Raw genomic sequence first — 18,237 nt, 5'->3', positions numbered from 1 at the left:
CTGTAAACCGTGTTTGATATAATTTAATAAAAAAGGGGTTACGATTCTGAAACAGAGTGCGGAAAGAAAATGCAGCTGGATATGTTTCTTTAAAAGTTTATAGGAAATGCAAATAGAATTAATTAAATTATATTAGACTGATTAATAATAAATAAATAAACAAACAAATATTGAAACTAAATAAAAAAATGCGCAGAACTGTGACACACGTTTATAATTCTATCGATGTATATTTCGCCAATAATCAGTGTTAGTTAATTTTGTTTCGTAATGCTCTCAAGCACTTCTGCGAATCCCTCTCATTATAAGACTAAATTATGCTGGGTCATGAGTGATTTAGTGACGGTTTTCATAAACGAGTCCCCGATATCGGTTTTAAATACCGCCGCGCGCGAGCTTTAATTGGGTCAAACGCGCCGATGGAAAGCTACGTCGTCTCCGCGTGATACGAAACCACTGTGGCTTCGCTTTTATCCGTTTATCAATTGAGTCTCTCTCCCCTTGAGACACCCTTACTACCTTACACCGCCCACCCTCCGTGGCGTGGCAGGCGCCGTCGACGGCTCTGTGTTTCGATATTTATGGCTCGCTGTATATTACACATGAATCTCCGCATTTCCAGCGCCGTTGTGTGTTCGGCATTAAATGCATAGCATTAACTATTATCGATTCCATTCGATCGACTCGCGACTGGAGCGAAAAGCGAGGCACGTTCGGACGTCACGTGTTTTATTCTCCCTCGCAATTTGCACAACAATCGCCGGGGAAAAAGAGACGAAAGTAACGGAAAGTCAATCGAATATTCGTTACGCATTACTGTTACATTACTCCGTTAATTATAGAATTTATTATTATCACCCTCGTGACTACACAAGTTTATTGGAATAATTAACGGAATAATTCAAGCGTGACAAAATTATCAGTATTTATTAAATTTACACTCTAATTTGTATCATGTTTATTCCAGACAACTGAAATTAGTAATAATTAAATTTCAATTAAATAAGAATTCAACATCAAGTGTGTGGAACATTAATTCTCAGTCTTATCGGTGAAAATTACTCGCTGCTATTGCCTTACCGATTTATTTCTTTTAATAAGTTGTTGCGTTTGAAGCGATTTATTAAAAGCGCGTGGATATTTAAAAGAGTAAACTATTTCCGAATTGTAACCAGGCATTTCCCTCTCCGGGAAACGAATCTCGAGCGCGGGTTACATCGCGGAGGCGCGTTTGCGTGCGCGTTCGTCCAACGTGATGTTTATGTGGGTGTAGTATAAGCTCCTCTCCTTGCTGCGCAAGGCAATACAGATTTATGTAAGTATTTAGCACGGGCTCTTTGCTTTATCGCGAGTCGCCCAGCCAAGACGTCCTCGGCAGCCCGGCCCGGCGTACCATCGTCCCATCCCCGGCCTGACCGTTCGAAAATTTTCAATTATTTTTTCTCTCCCCCTTTCTTCGGCCTTTTGCTCTCTCCCGCGGTCCCGTGGGACACACGGGGATGCCCGACTGCTGATCATCCGGCCGTCTGGACCGTGAAAGAAGCCTAAACCGCGCTTGATATCGCTGTCCCTACGATTGCACGATAATCGGTTACGAAGAAATTTTTGTTGTTGGAATTTGAAGAAACGATTATTGAATAAATTCGTGGACGTGTAATTTTGACTTTCAAATATAAATAAAAAAATTAACCATGTAATAGCCATCTTTTTTTTAAAAAAGAAGAAATTATAGAAAAAAAGATGCATCAATTTGAAAAGCTTTAATTTTAAAAGAAGGATTTATCGAGTGTATCTGCAATATTAATTCATAATAAATTCATAATATCATTCAATTAATCATAATATCATTGGAAAAAAGCAAAACAAAAATATAAAAAAAATATATTTTTAATTTTGATCTTATTATGCAGTAAAATAGACTAAAGGAATGTTTTGATACATTGATTTGGCTGCAAAGCTAATTATAAAAGGATTATAAATATTATAAACATTACAGAAATTTTGGATAATAATATTTCAGTGGAATATTCTTATTGATAAAACGTAGTCGGTCGTCGAGCTTTAAAAAGATAGCGTCGCCTTCTCGTGGGCTTCACGAAAATATAGTCAGATATTACACGTGTAATGTTAAATCCGGCAATAAATAAACACGGGGGTAAGAAAGATCGCCCGGAGTCAGCCGGCGAGGAAATATGTGCGCAATATCCTGATCCTTCTCCACAGTTAGCTCCAGTCGCGGCTCCCGTGCGGAGGATACGAGGATCAAAAGAACGCGCGCGCGCGCCTCTGCACCGGCACGACGGATTCTGTTTGGCCAACCATGAAAAGGCTAAAAGCCATCGGTATCAGCAACCCCTCCGTTCGCGAATCCTGATCTCCTTCAGGAACGAAACTTAAGCCGCACGGCACATTCCTTCTGATCCCCGAAAAAGAAGAACTAATCAGTGTCCTCGAATTTATCGAGAGTCTCGGTACACACGTGACATTGATCTTCATCCCCTTGCAATCCCCGTGCTGCATGGACGCGGATGTGCCTCGTTCAAATCGCAATGTTCGGACATTTCGTTGCGAACAGACGCGTCTAGACGTGCGGGCGGAAATAAAATTTAAAGAGAATACCCTTCGCGTTTACTCTAATTTGTTATGATAATTTGCACGTTGCTATGTGTTTTTGTGATAAATGTAAAATCCCTGTCACATATTTATTTTTAAATTACAAATAATGCTTTAATTTACAAAAATTTTAAACTGCAAAAACGTTTTATATCTACAAGATAGAAATCCAAAAAAGGGTTGAAGAATATCAGTGGAATACTGATTGTAACATTAAAAAAGGCAAAATTGATTAACGATGAACGTAATTAAACGGCGTAAACGGATTACTTCAAGTTTCGAAAGAAATCTTTCTACCGTGTATTGTATCCTAAATTTTACAATTCCTTTTCTTATCGGTCTATCGGGTCTATAGCCCACGGTTATACGCTTTTCCCCCATGATACACCCTCGTATCCCGCATAACGCGCTCACGTACATCAACAACCCCGAACCCATCCGGTGATCTATCCGCCTGTGAAGCGAGCTAATCGCCGGGGCCTCCGCGGTAAGCGCTTTCTTACCACGTGCAAATAACGGTCATGCGGATGCAGGGCACCGGTAGATCCCGCGCGGGTGCGAAGGGGGAGGGGACGGATGTGGCGGAGATGTTGGTGCTCGGTCGATCTTAATGCTGTCTTAAGCCCACCGGAGCGCGACATAAATTATGTATCGTCCGGGCGTAAGATGCCGCCAAGATCCCAGGAGCACCTGGTATTCCTGGTTCGGCTCACGGTTTCTCTTCTCCAAGACTACCCGCCGTTCGCTCTCCATCCTCCGATCCCCCTCCTCTCGCCCCGGTTTATGTACGCGAGCGCATCCCTACCCCTATTCCTTACATCACCGGGGGTCTCTAAATTTTCTCGAAGTCTATAAGGGTTAAGGAATTAACTGCGGCTGCTGGCTGGACCGACCGCTCGGGCCTACGAGCTTCTGATACGTCGGGGTGGTTGCCTCCGGGGGCTTAATAACCGGGGTGAGGATCGCTCGCCGACGGGACGAGCAAAAGAGGGTGGGGTGAGGGGGAGGCTGGATGGTAGGAGGATCTTCGCTAAAGGCCATTACAAGGATTTCTTTTATTTACGGTCGCGAAAGGAGCTCCGAGCGTCGAGCGGGCTAAGTGGTATGATCTCCTCTCCTTGTGCTTTACTCTCGCGATAGATCTTGGCCAATGACCGCTAAGCGTCCACTCTCCGAGGCTTAATACCTTCCCCGTCCAATCGTGTAACATTCGGCAGTAGATCAATTAAGGCGTCGTCGCTAGGTCCGGGCCGAAATCACGGTGGTATCACTACCGCGATTTCTGCTCCCTTTAAGCTCCCGTGGAATTATTGGCTCTATTATTATGCAGTCTTTTTCGGTTTTTAAGACGCGCATAGATTCCGCGAAAGCTCTTCCCGTTCTTCCTATCGCGAAAAAGTTGAAGCTCTATTCGTGAAGCACGCTCTTTCGGACAGTTTAGAACATAAATATAGAAACGTTAAAAAATATTTCATGAAACTATTTATTCTACTTCAAATAATTGCATCCATGTAATCTTTTGGATATCCTTACTAAGATCGCGATGAAGAATGTCTTCGACCAAACGTTATTGCTATGTTTTATTCCTCATAAATAAGAAAAGACGTTTCGTCCGGTTTTTCTTTCTTCACGCGCACGATCGCTTCGTCAGGAATCGGTGCCGATAAATTAACGGGATTAATTATCCGACCATCGGATTACTTCGTAGCGGAGAATACGGCCTATCCCTCCGGTGATTTTCCTTCCACGGCTCATTACTTTCAATCGTTGGCCTTCAGCCGCTCGTCCTCTTCTTTGCTACTCGTAATTTTTAGTATAGCCGGCGCAGATGCAGGGGAGGGGTAGGATTAAAGAATAAGAAGGGGAAAGCGAAGTTCGTTTATGTGACCTCATCAGAGCCACCCTTGTGAACGAATAGAGAAAGAAGTAATAAGAGGAGGAGACAGACGGAGAAAGAGGGAGAAATGAGAGCGGGACAAGAAGATGGAAGCCGCGTCGCCGACCGTAGCATCCCTCAAGGATTATGAGGCCAATCCTGCGGCTAATTTGCGAGCTCTCGAATTCTCAAACCCCTCCGCTATCTCGTGGACCTCATCCAAACCGCTCTCCGGTCTCCCTTCTAACTATTTTACCGTTGTTTCTTTCGCCTAACTCTCGGAAAGGAAGTCGTCTCTCTTGTCACATATTAAAGCCATTTCATTTACGCGAATTCGTTAATAAACATAGAGTTTGTTCAAGAGATTCTCTAGCTGCTCACAACCTGAAAATCTCAACAGGTTTTACAACTACTTCCTCGTAAATCTTATTATTATTAAATCGCGTTTATAAGCTTTTAATGTAATAAGTCTGTATATATATATATATATATATATATATATATATATATCCTATTATAATTATTCACGTTCAAACATAAATTGTGTATATCTAGTCGAGGAACGTATAAGCAATGAGTTATCGCATATCTCCTTTGCGACACATATTTTAGCAGCTATTTTTGTTATGGGAAAAGTTATGCTTACGAGATACCACTTGTGTCCGCGGTTGTGAATGAATAATTAATGGGAACAACGACGTTCTTACGCAGCCGGCACGTTCCACGCGCTTTCGTTTACAATCCGATTCAGCGACGGAGGGCATTTTCGGTTCTTATCAATCGCATCCAACAATCTAACCATTCTGGCCAACATTATCTACGGCGAAACGTCCGGCAGCCGTATGGAAACAGAATAGTTAGGCATATCCTAGCTGCGGCTGATAGCAGAACCGCGTGGCTCTCCCTCTCGCCGTCTCTCGCACCGTTTCTATCATTCTCTCTTCTTCCTTCCCCTCTCTTTCTCTGTTTCTCTCTCTCTCTCTCTCTGTCTCTCTCTTTCTCTTCCACGAGCTCTCTGTTATTATTCAGGAACTTTGCTGACAGCTCCCCGGATAGGCAGATAAGAACGTCCTCTGAATGCCAAAGCATACACAATGATCTTTTGAAGCGACGTGTACCCACGTCTCCGCGGATACTTTTCGTGTATATTTGATCGTGTGCGGGAATGCAAAAGGGTAATGTCTAGCTCGCGTTGCATCGCGCTATATTCGTCGGTCCTAAGTGATCCTAAATTCCCCTCGATCGTTCGCAATTTGTCACCCGTCCGCAGCTCGTTTGCTATCGCGTAACTCGCAAGGAAACTTATTCCCGCCTATCGCTTATTAAATTGTAACGGTTAGTCGCTGCACGCATATTTCTATATTATATTGTGTTTCTTAAAAATACAGCAAAAGAGACATTTTCACGCAATTTTAAAATGACTTTCTTATAATTTCAATTATTTTAGCGAGGCCAAGTCTTAATTACACTGTCAGATCAATTATTATTGTATATTATTTTTACTATTATTATCAATAATAAGTTTGTTGTTTGTATTACTTCCCAAAAAAGATTTTGTTTGGATAACATATCTATATATTAAGATATTTTAAAGATCGATCAAAAATATCTTAATATAACAATGGCAGATTAACATTGCCATGTACATGTCTTGCACAGCAAAAATTTTATTACATCTACGTCAATGACGGTAGAAAGCTAATTTGAACAAAACTGGCCATTTTTCATAACGATTTAGTGCGAATGGTGTGGTCTAAATTGTCTGCGCGCGACCTGACAAATTAAGATCAGATAGAGGGATGATCCTCCGGGCTGCTGACTTTCAGATTTTCATAAGACGTTGCTTCTCTTCTCTCCTCCGCTGCCATTTCACTGTTCCCTCTTGGTTCTTCGTACTCTTCGGCCCAGCAGCAATTTTCTTATCCGATCAACCAACCTGCTCTTTTTTTATTCGCTTCCTTCCGATTGAAGATCCTCGACGGTCGTACGAAGAAACGACATTCCAAAGAACGATAACAATAACAAAAAATAATAATAAATAAGTCTCGTTGGTTTACTTGTCAAATTTAATTAGTAAAATAATAAAGAAATATTCGTAAATTCAAAACTGCAATTCAAAAAACTGCATATAAATATTTTACAGCTATACAGTTAAGAATTAACTACAAATGTATTAAAAAAATATATTTCCAAAATTTCTGACATTATACTAATTATAATTGAAATCTGATCGAAAAAAAATTGTTTCAATACTTTTATTAATTTCGATATTTTATGCATATTCTAGACAATTAGCTGTACTATATTTGCGTAACGCATCGAAACAAAATAATGTATTGCGCCCTAACATTGTGACCTGTAAGTTCTCGTCACTTTGAATTAACTGCCAATCCGCTCACCTTCGATTATGAATTGTGTTTTGCCCGATGACGCGGTAGAATCTGCACGACATTCGCGGATACCGAACGGCACTCGAGACAAGTTCCATAAATCCTTGTCTGCCTCGTTGCTGCTCCCCGAGTCGCGATCGGTTCGAAAGGCGGAGCCCGATAATGATAACGAGAGGGATAACGGTAGGTAGGTACCTATATAGCGCGGGGATAAGAAGAGAGGCTGACTGCGGCAAAGTCTAGATTCGATGTTTTGCGAATGAGCGTCGACCCGGATGGATCCTTGTAAGACGTTTTAATTGGACAAATCCGCCTATCCTCATTAAATCCGGGACGACCCCCGGCGGGGGGGCCCACCAGGACGACAGGTCCTGTGCGCGTGTCGTAGATGACAGCGATATCCCCTCGGCATCGTCTTTGCGCATCGCTACGTACTTAAGTACGCGAAAGTCTTCCATTTCACTACGCATTTCGGAGCAGCGTTTCGAAAATCCGCATGTTACTATAAGGATTCGATTCTGCTCGGATAATCGCTTTTTATATCGAGTCTCTCCCAGCAGAATATTGATCATAAGTATCCTATAACGATCGACTGCTCATTTGAAGCGCGCCATCAATGAAAACGGAAACTTAATGATAAATACGTTATCCTTCCGCAAAAAAAGGAAGGATATGTGCCGGCAATGAAAATAGCCAGATAACGAAAGAGGTTGGCTATCTTCTGCGCTCGGTGGATATTTTTTTCAACGCGCGTCAATACACCGTTGCTTCCGTTTCATCCGTTCTCTTTGTCATTCCCTGCCGCGCATCCGCGGTCTTACTGTCCCCGAAACTCTCGCGAACGTCGCGAACGCGAGTAGCGCGCGCCGTAGACAGATAGTAACGGCCGCTTTTAGAGGAAGACTCATTGACTATTGTGACGTTTGAGTTAGGGTTGACTCGATGACAGCTCGGCTGTCTTATCTTAGCGGCGAGATTTCGGTCGGGGCGGCCGCTTTGTGCATTCGTAGACTTGGAGAGACAGTATCGTTGTGCGCGCTTCTATTGCATGCACACGCGCGTGAACACAACGTCGTCCGTTTAGGCATGTATATACGTTATTGCAGGCTCTACGAAACTCGCGAAACACCATTTGGCGATTTATTGTGCTCGCTCTTTGCGCGACTAACGAACGAACGTACATGATAACGCTCTTAAAGCTCTTACCTCTCGATTTGTCCTTCTTGTGAGATGACGAGCTGTAAAATTGATAGCAATTCTTCGAGAAAGAAATTTTTCGTACGCTGTATCCCTGGAAATTGATTCAGAAATGATAAAATAAAATATTATGCTAATTTGTGATAAACAAACTTGTAATAAATTTGAAAATTAGAAAAATAATTCTAATAAATTGATATAATGTGTGTACAGGTTCATAGACGATCCATATTTATTTCTATTCTTCCAGTATTGCCTTTATATCGAAGTATAATTAATCGATACATAAATTAACCATAAATATTAATCGTCTGCAAATACCGTCATCGGTTTTTTTTATGTCGATACGTCCCCGCCAATTTGCACAAGGGGAGATGCTTAATAATATTATCTTGCCGTGACGTATACCTTTTATTCGACATCATCTCGTATTTACACTCATGAAAGTCCATAATAATTATATTAATCGTTACGTGATAATTACAATGAATGTGCGGCCGAAGTAAGCGTTTAAAGCCGCGTGTCAACGATAGTAAGGAGTAACAAGTCGGTTAACGATTTTTTTCCCTTTATTTCCGTGCCGCGAAAGGCATCGCCTCACTCGCGCTTTCTGTCCCTAGTCAACGTTATTTAAGGAAATTAACTAGTCGGCGTGATATGGATGCTGTTGCGGCGACTCGCCCTCGAACAGTGCCATCTTCAGCCGCTTATTCTTGGCCCTGCGGTTCTTGAACCAGAATTGCACGTTCTTCGGCTCCAGACGCGGAAACTTCTGGCGATAGGGCATCTTGTTCAGCTCCTCCGTGTACGACAGAATGAGCTATGGACCGATCATAAAATTCTTTTCAACAAATCTCCCGTAAGGTAGGAGTTAAAAAACTGAAATGGCAACATTTAATCGGCAATAAAGTTATTTGTAAAAAAATTCAAAGCAGGAAAGCTTAAATGTTCTTAATAATTCGTGAAGTTTTATTAATGCACATAAAACAGAACGCGCTTCTGTGTACACGTGCTTTGATGTGCGATGAAATACCTTAGTTCAGGGTGTAATTGTATCTACGAACGTGCTATCATAATCCACAGAAATTTCTCGTAACACGTTAATGTCACCGTCGAAAGAGAGACAAATTAGCGCGATAACGACGATACATAACACGTACGATCGATTTATACGTACCGCGTGACTTGGATGAGTGCTCCGCTTAAACCAATACTCTAATCTCGGCACTTCCGTCACGGGATCGATGAACGTCCGGTTCCTCTTCCTTCTCTCGTCGGCCAGCATACTGGTGGGACAACCGGCTGGCCCGCGCGGCGGCAGATAATGCGACATGTACATTATACCGTGGCCGAACATGGGACTGGGCACCAAGGAGAATCCCGGCGGAATGGGGCCCGTGTGCCTGGTCTCGTCATCCTCGGAACCGGAGGACACCCTCGCGTCCTCCTGCTTCACCGAGGATGGAGTCGACGTCGGTGGCTGCTGCTGATCCTCGGGTCTCGTAGTCAGGGATAGAGGACCGACCGGTGGACTGCTCGGTGGACAGGGTGACCCCGATGTCGACTGAAAGCATCAGTTAAGAACCTCATCTCTTTGAGATTTTACGTAGAGTCCACAAGCAGTATCGAGAAATATACTCTTATGCAGAATATTCTGAAAGCCTCAATTTTTACTTTTTGCTATTTTTCATCTAGTAAAAATATTATTATTGAGAGGATTTCGAGGGGAGAGAGTTATCGCTTCTTGAAGCTATTAAATAATCCACGGCATTTCTTTAATATTGCAATTACAGTTTTAATTCTTCTTTCAGGGCGTACCTGATGCCTAGTGTCCTCCTCTTCATCCGTGCAGTCCTCGCTGACGATGCTGGCGCCCCTCGGGCTGAGTCCAGGCGGACTGCAGCCGTTCATGCTCGCTCTCTTCTGCGCCGCCCTGGCATTCTTGAACCAGTACACGACGTTGTTCGCGTCCAGCGGTTTCCTGCCGCGGCGCGATTCCAGGGAATTCAATTCCGCGACGTAGTGCTGTATCTGTTCGCGCGACGGATGCTGATTCTCGGCGAACCAACGCTGGAGGCGCGGCAGTTCGAGCTCCGAGTCGAAACTGGTCCTCATCCTGGTCTTGTGCGAATACTGAAGGAGCGCCGGGTGCGGCGGCCCGATCGGACCGCCACCGGGTGGGATCGGGCCGCCGCTGTCGGGCTGCGGACTTTGCGTGTGATGATGGTGGTTGGAAGTGGGTGCTATTGGGTTCATACCGAGACCTATCTGTTGCTGCTGCAGCCACGTCTCGAAATTTCTCTTTGTCTCTTCCGACAGGTCGTTGCCGCCTCGGCAGAGGGACAGCAGGGTCATCTGTAAGAGAAAAGCAACGTGATCTTGTTTCAAAGACCTTACTCTTCCTGCTTGCATTAACTGTATAAAAGATTGGTAAATGATGACGTCAATAATGACTGTCAAAATATTTTTGTTTTCTTGCTTAGCCTTTTTGTCAAATATATTTCAAATCTTTTTATTAAGAGACTATCAATTCGTAGTTGCATCGTAAGCGCAATGAACAGTCCTTCGTATCATCTTGCATTTTGCTTTTGAGATAAGATACGAAAACAGGAGAATACTCGAAAGGAAATAAAACTACTGGGATGGATTTATTACGTGAATAATTCACAAATTCTCCCGACGATCGATTTCTCGTCGGCTGGCTGTTGACGCAGAGGCGCTACAGAGCGATATCGTTTAGCGTCACCGTCGTCGTCACGGCATTAAGGTGACAGATTATGGAAAATTTCACGCCTCAGGAAGCGGTATACGCGCACCTTATCTGGCCGATGATTTATAAGAACAAATATATCTCCGGGCTGGGAAGATCAGGCACTAGACGCCACTTTAATAACGCGGTAATCCGTCGCGTATCCCTGGCACCTTGGTATAGCGTCAGATACGAAGACAACAATTATCCGGGCGCAAACGGCTTTCCGCTAGTCACCTTCTCGAATTCTCATCCGCCTCAGTTTTACGACACCGCACTTAATCACTCCAGGTAGGCAGGCCGTGGCGCGGAGTCTTGACAGGCAAATTCAAGATTTCAGAAATCGTTCGGCAAATAGTGGCACCACCGCTCGAAAGCGGAGCGGCCGGTTTATCTGACGACACTGTGAGCCGCGATTCGAGAGCCTGATTTACACGTATTTATTATTTAAGAGTGATTGCGCACAGCAATCGGCTGATCCGTAGAACAGTGGTAAATCAATCGCGATCACGCCACCCTGATCAAACAATCTGCGAGATCGCAACAAGTTCGCTAAATTCACGACGCGTTTATCGGGAGCTGTTGCTACGGCTTTTGAACATAATTCTTGTATAAAACGCCAGAATTATAAACGTTTAGTAAAACAAAAATTGATTAACCAATTTCTAAACTATTATTTAAATAAAAATTGTAGTTTTTTTTACCAAACTTTAATAAAGATATAATATGCTACATATAAGATATATGTAAGACTTTATTAAAGTCAACGTGATCTTCCTAACCCTTTATACACATATTTATGTAAAATGTAAACCAGATTTCGCGATAAAGAGAGAGAGAGAGAGAGAGAGAGATAGAATTTTGCAAAAATATATAGTAAATAAATCAAATGCCCCGCTGCCGCGCTATAAATACGGTTAAGCCCTAATCCTGATATATCAGGCGACGTCTGTTAACATCACTGTTCTACATTTCAAACTAAATAGGATTCAAAGCAGATTTTGTTGCTTTTTATTGTCTGAAATCGTGCTGACACCGATGATTTATGTTTGCCGATCCCAATTAATGCGAATTTCACGCGCGGAGCCCCCTTGAAAAGTATTTATTACCTTTCCGAAACTTTCCATTATCCCGAAAGAAATACGAGCGCTTGTACTTTTCAAAAAATCATGTGTGCTTTAACGCACCTCGGTTTGCCTGACGGTGCATGTTTAAAATTCTAATTATGCTCTCCGACGAGAGAAATTTTGATATATCCGAATGCCACAATTTGTGCACTTCATCTTGAGTCACGATTACCAGAAATAACTGGTAGCAATCTTGTGATAAACATCCTTGCATCAAGATAAGACTAAACAAAATTTGCAGAATGTAAAAAAATAGCAAAATTTTTTCCATTTGCTTTTTAATACGACTGTAATAGGCATGCAGTTTTAATCTGGTACATTTCTGATTTTATATTTGGAATATAATATTAAAGATTAATAAAAGTGTATATGTCAGATAGCGATATTCAATTTAATTCTTCTTTTAGAAAAAAAAGCCTTGTCTTTGCAAGAAATTCGTGGCCAAGAGAAAATTTTCGAACCTTCAAGTCTCCTCACGGCGATAAAATGTAAGCGCGAGAGATGGAATAATTTATAATCTTTTGAAAAAGGTGCCGTCGCCGAGGAGTATCATAAGATACGTAAAGAGAAACGAAGAAGGGAGCTCGCACGGCGCGGCGCGGCACGTCTTCGTGCATCATTGTCAGATTAAGCCAAATCTATGCGAGAGACGTCGGTTCTCCATCACAGCGGTTCGCCATTAGCCGTCGGGCTACGAAACTCAAGCAGGAAACGTTTGCCAGGGAAAATTGGTAATCATAGACCACCGTGAGCGGCATTAAAGTTCGGGGATGGGCGGGTAGCGGGATCTTCAAAGAGAGTGCACTTAGATAATGCCGGCTCGGAGGAGGCGGCGGGGTACCGCTCCTCTGCTCTCCCCCCCTCTCAATACCGATATCGAGGGGGCTTTTGATGAAGGCTGCGAATTTGGTTGAGTAAAGGGTAATCCTATCACACGCTACGAGATCTTCCGCTGTCGGAAGGGCACGTCTGCGCGAGCGGACGACCAACCCGAAAAATCGCGCGTCTATTTCAATCTTCGGGGAACGGAAGGGAGGATCCGCGTAATCGGGATAAACTTCCCGAGAAGTCATCGCGGAAAAAGATTTCACGTTAGTCGAAATTACGTTACTCGGTTTCGTCGCTAAAGATCGAGCAAAAGACGCTAGTTCGCGCAGCATTAATAAACTTTTGTCGAATCAGCTTTGCGAAACCGTCAGCGAAATGTTGACATTGTGATAAAACTCTCTTTACAGTTAAAAAAACCCTAACAAAATAAACATAACTCGTAGCAACCAATAATAAGAATTAGCGCGATTAAGATAATGAACATTGCAAATGTACGTAAAATATTCCGGAATAAGACGAGTATCGAGATTGGGGGGGAAAGCTTCATTATTCGAGCGTTTCGATTCGCGCGCGGGGAACGAAAAGCTACCAAAAGCGCGGTGACTTCTCGACTGGTGATTCGAAACCAAGAAAGCATTTATTCAAGGTGAGGATCAGCGAGCCGCGAGCAAGAATCTACCGAAGATTACCACTTGCCGTTCTTACCGGGAGGTACCGAGGTACAAGGGTACCGAGCCGGGGGACTTCTTAATGAGATTAAGTGCCCCGACGACAAACACACTCTGGCTAGATTTACATTTTTAAGCGGTCGCGTCTTACTACGAATATTCCCTGCTCCGATCTCGCCTCCGAATGGCCCTTAAATTCTCTCGGTACGCCGTTATTCAACCTCGTTCTTCAAATAAACGCACCTTCATTACAGATTATATATTTTCTATTTTCTTCTTTTCCTGCAATTTCTTTTCTCCTTTTTATCTTCGTTTTTATCGGCACCGAGATATAAAAAAAGATTTAAAAAAATATGTCGCTTATTTAAGAACTTGAGAAAGTTCTTTTTAAAATAGTGTTCTGCAATTTTCAGACGCAAAGGATATGACTACCGAATATTCAGAATTAACTTACAATATATTTGTAAAAAGATACGGTGGTTTCGTTTAAATATATGTTTGCATCTCGCCACTGTATCCATTGCAAACACTTTTTTTAACATGTGTTTAACAAATTTAATGTAATACAACTACGTGTGCGGGTTTCTTTTTTTTCAAATACACATTAATTCCAAATATAAAAATATAAATTTCAACACCTAAAATCTTGAGACATCCTACCTCGTCCAAAGGGCACCCGGCGGAGACGAGAAGCGTATGGCTGTGCAACAGGAGCAACCTCAGCAATTTATTTCTAACCTCAGCTGCTGGACTGGGAGGTGGCGGCCTGGATCTGTACACCTGAATCTTCAGGGTCGCCACCGACGTCAATTCGGCCAAAATATCTCCTACTGTCAGTAGCGGTCCATCGGCGACCTTCTCCATCGGCAGAGGTTTCCAGTTACGTATAACGATGCTCCCTCTAGCACTTGGTATCAGATCACTGGAGTATCCCAGGCGAACAAGCGCCTCGCCCACCAAATCCTGTCAGCAAAAGAACAAAACTATTTTTGATGTCGTTTAGAAATGTTTTCTAAATCCTTGTAATAATTTTAGTCAAAAAAATGTTTTTCTTTCTTAAAATTTCCTGACACACCGTGTTTGTGGAGAAGACTTTACTTTCTTTCTAAATTCAATTTGCTTATTATTTTATTTAAATATAATAAATTTCTTAAAATAGGAAATATTATGACCTAAACAAGTTTCTCAGTTTTTTTAACTACAACCATTTATGTTATATCAATAGATACAATGGTATAATGATACATACTATAATAAAAGAAAATAATTCTTACCTGAAAGGGCATAGCTACCGGAATAATAACGTAAGAGTCCGTCTCCACTTGAGGACTTCGCCATTTTTCACGGCTGTTGCTCACATGGCTTTCCACGATATTGTGAATCGTTTCCACCACACAATGCACCGGCAGATTTTTCGCTGCGACAGACAAAAGAGTTTGCGTGAAGTAACGTCGACGCTCGACAATTTGCTCTCATTACGGGCAACAATGGAGTAACAAATTTACTATGAGTAACAAATTAGCTAACAATTACATAATTTTACGAACGTGACATAATTGCATGTAATGTAAATCCTCGATTAAAAATTCCATGGTCGCTTTTGCCACTGGATACAAGATATATAATTTTTCATATAATTATGTCGGTTTTTAATTAAGGTCTTTAATTATTTAATGTATTGTAGTACATTTTTTTATTGTCTTACTTTTTATCAATATTTCAATTACACGCTTCTGTTACATTTCTCTACGCTTCTCACTATGATTGATCTCTAAAGAGATTATCAAGTATTAACAATAAGTAATTTACGATTTCTTGAAAATGAGAGACCTTAGCCTGATTAATTTAATTCGGAAACTAAAGATATCTTCACGAAGGCTCCGCGAAGTTCATGAATGCCTCAAATCGTCTCGTAGCTTCAGCTGAAGCACTAGCTTCTACATCCGGCTGACAATAGATATAGTTTTCGGCGTTTCGGCATCCAAATTCGAGGGGCAGGATGATTCGCGGAGCGCGTATTGAAGATCGCCAAGAGAAGACAGGGAAAGAGAAAGAGAGAGAGAGAGAGAGAGAAAGAGGGCAAAGCGAAACGCGAGAGGGAGAGAGAGAAGTTTAACTCCGGTGCTAAGCATATGCAGATCCACTCGTCTATCCCGAGACAATGGGACCTGTGCGATGGCACAATAGCTGCGATCCTTGTGTAACCCTGACTTAAGTCCGGGAGTCTATCCCACTCCAGGTCATAATCCCAGACTTCTGCGAAACCCGAGGAAATGGAGTGCGAGAAGGAAGAGAGAGGGATGGCGAAAGAAAGACTGAAAGGGAGAGGGGTGGAAGAGGGAAAGTTCCACCCACACAATTCCTGGTTGTGGTATATACCTATATACTCATCCGTTAAAGAGCACCGCCAAATTTTCGATGAGATTACTGAACGCGCTGTTTACCGACATGCTCGTACATTTCGCATTGTTCGGAATGCACGACTATACATTTTTGTCAGTCGAAATCAGTGGATTAATCAATGTCACGTGTGTCCACCCGAAATGCATATCCCTAAAGGCAGTGCACTGCTGAAGAAATGTAATTTAGCAATTGCCATTGACATAACTTTTCAAACAACAATTTAATAATTTTAATAGAAATTTATATTCATAATTAGTTATAAAATGGCATTTAGTGTTAAAAGTTACAATATTTTGGTAAAAATAATGACTTTATTTTCGCTTGAGATCAATCAACTTGAAATTCATAGAAGGGACTATAATAGAGTAATATCGCCGTAGTAGGAAAATATAGATTAAATTTTTCCTACAGATTTATATTCCTGACAGTAGATCGATATCAAAATTGCACTCCTCGCGAATATGATAAGCTAATCAAAGTGCAATATTGGATTGTACCCGAATTGATAGATAGGTCGAATGTCTCTTGATGGACTTGATGCAAGGCGTTAAGACCCCGTGAGAGATGACCAACAAAGGATTTACTGCCAGCGGCATGATATTAGGTATTAATGGCCAAAACTTCCATCTAATACGCCGGGCATCATAGAGCCCGCTCTCCCTACGTTGCATAAGACAGGTCGTATCTCTGGCGGATCCGAAGGCTGACCAGTGTCCACCTTAATCTAGGTACGTATAGTTTTCATTAAGGCGCCCCGTCCTTGCGTCGTCTTTGTACCGGGATCAGCTGGTTTAAGGTGGGCTTTTATGCCGCAGGACTTAATCGCGGGGACGTCGTATTACGCGCTCTGTTTATTACCGACGCGTCGCCGTCGTCTCGACGCGAGTCTACGATACACTTTGCCTCGCTGCCTGATCACGAAAGTGTCCGTTTATGAGATTTATCACGCAATTTAAGATCGTTTTTTCCATAAGCTAAAGTAACGCTAACTGAAATAATTAATTGAAACTCTATATCTATTTATGGATAAATTAAAAATAATTCTTAATATACTGTATAATGTATTAATAATAATGAAATACAATTCAAAGTGCATTCTTTAATTGTTCAATTTATTTTTATACGCTGCAACAAAGCACGCTAAAAATCGATCGTAAGGAAAGAAGTGGAAACGATGGCAACTACTCATCCGCGAAATCTTTAATCTCTGCAACCGCAAAGACATTTCTCATTTCTGGTGCAGAACCTATCGGGCTTCCGGTTATCTTCCCGCACGACGGAAGCGTCATGCCGCTTCGTCTTTGACAGCTCTCGTCGAAAGATAAGATTCATCCGAAGGGCAACCCTTGAAGAAGCGAAACCAGTTTCTCTCGATGGTTCTTTTTCATCACGACGGCTTCGTCTTGTATTTCGCGTTAGGCGATTTCTTGTATTGTTGAGTCTCGCCGCAATCTATTTATCGCTGACTTGATGTACATCAGCTTCTTGTATAATAGTATAATATTTATCTAAAATTTACAAAAAATCAAGAAATATTTGCAAATATCGAAAATAAAATTATTAATTTCATTGATTAATCATATACAAAGCTAAAAAATTTAAACCCGGAAGTAAGAGAAATGATAAATAGATACGTATAATAAATATATTCAAGACATAATTATACTGAAAGAAAATAATTTTACAATTAAGGAATAAAGCTTCCTATAATATCTCGTCTTCCTTTTTTTTGCGGAATTGTCCGTTTTGTGGCTGAAACGCATCGGACTCGTAGCACGATTACGAAACTTTCAACTTCGCAAATTAACACGACCGCTCAGTTCTGCACCGAGACGGTGCGGTGGTGCAGATACAAGATAAAAAGTTGGAACATATTTTTCAGCTTTCAGCACCCCGCTATCGCCCACTCCGCACCGCCGCGATAATGGCCGCGTTCGGCACGGAAAGCGCGATTTGAAGGGGGTGCGGTCGAAGAATCACCGCCGAATATTTCTTTCCGCGTCTCTTCGCGACCCTCGTTTTCTCCGCGCGAGATGATTACCAGCGCGCTTCCAAGATTACCGAGGATCTTTCTAAATCACTGACGGGAAAAGCACACGCCATTTAGATTCATCGACAGTGACGTTTCCGTCGCTATATCGGCGTGCTCGGATGCGATTAAACGGAGCGACGAAGGAGTGGGGAAAATAATATGAATTTAATTTCTCGGTGGCTTAAAACGAGGATAAGAATTTAGATTTTTAGTTTCGATATTTAACACTTAAATTAAATTAAATGTTCATCTTAGGAAAAAGAAGAGCCATAATCCGTTCAAATAAGTCAATTTAAAATATCTGTAAGTGGTTTACATAATACGTATAGCTAAAGAATAAGCATAAAAAAATTT

The 18,237-nt window shown here is 42.0% G+C and overlaps 1 protein-coding gene across 1 annotated transcript in view; it reads right to left on the bottom strand.

Annotated features, from left to right (window-relative positions):
* Positions 1–8,284: 8,284 nt before the first annotated feature.
* Positions 8,285–18,237, bottom strand: part of Dve (SATB1_N and homeodomain domain-containing protein dve) — a 45,057-nt gene continuing 35,104 nt past the window's right edge. The window contains exons 3-7 of the mRNA XM_077401940.1: positions 14,723–14,865; positions 14,109–14,411; positions 9,895–10,431; positions 9,254–9,640; positions 8,285–8,896 (exon numbers count right to left, since the gene is read on the bottom strand). Coding sequence (XP_077258066.1) covers positions 8,720–8,896; positions 9,254–9,640; positions 9,895–10,431; positions 14,109–14,411; positions 14,723–14,865 — 1,547 coding nt within the window. The 3' untranslated portion in view covers positions 8,285–8,719. The remainder of the gene's footprint in view (positions 8,897–9,253; positions 9,641–9,894; positions 10,432–14,108; positions 14,412–14,722; positions 14,866–18,237) is intronic.

Source organism: Temnothorax americanus, unplaced genomic scaffold (genome assembly GCF_048541705.1).
Source record: "Temnothorax americanus isolate GAGA-0224 unplaced genomic scaffold, ASM4854170v1 Scaffold15, whole genome shotgun sequence".
In the NCBI taxonomy this organism is placed as follows: domain Eukaryota; kingdom Metazoa; phylum Arthropoda; class Insecta; order Hymenoptera; family Formicidae; genus Temnothorax; species Temnothorax americanus.
The sequence above is the reverse complement of the archived record's forward strand: the minus strand, read 5'-3'. Positions and strand labels throughout refer to the sequence as shown.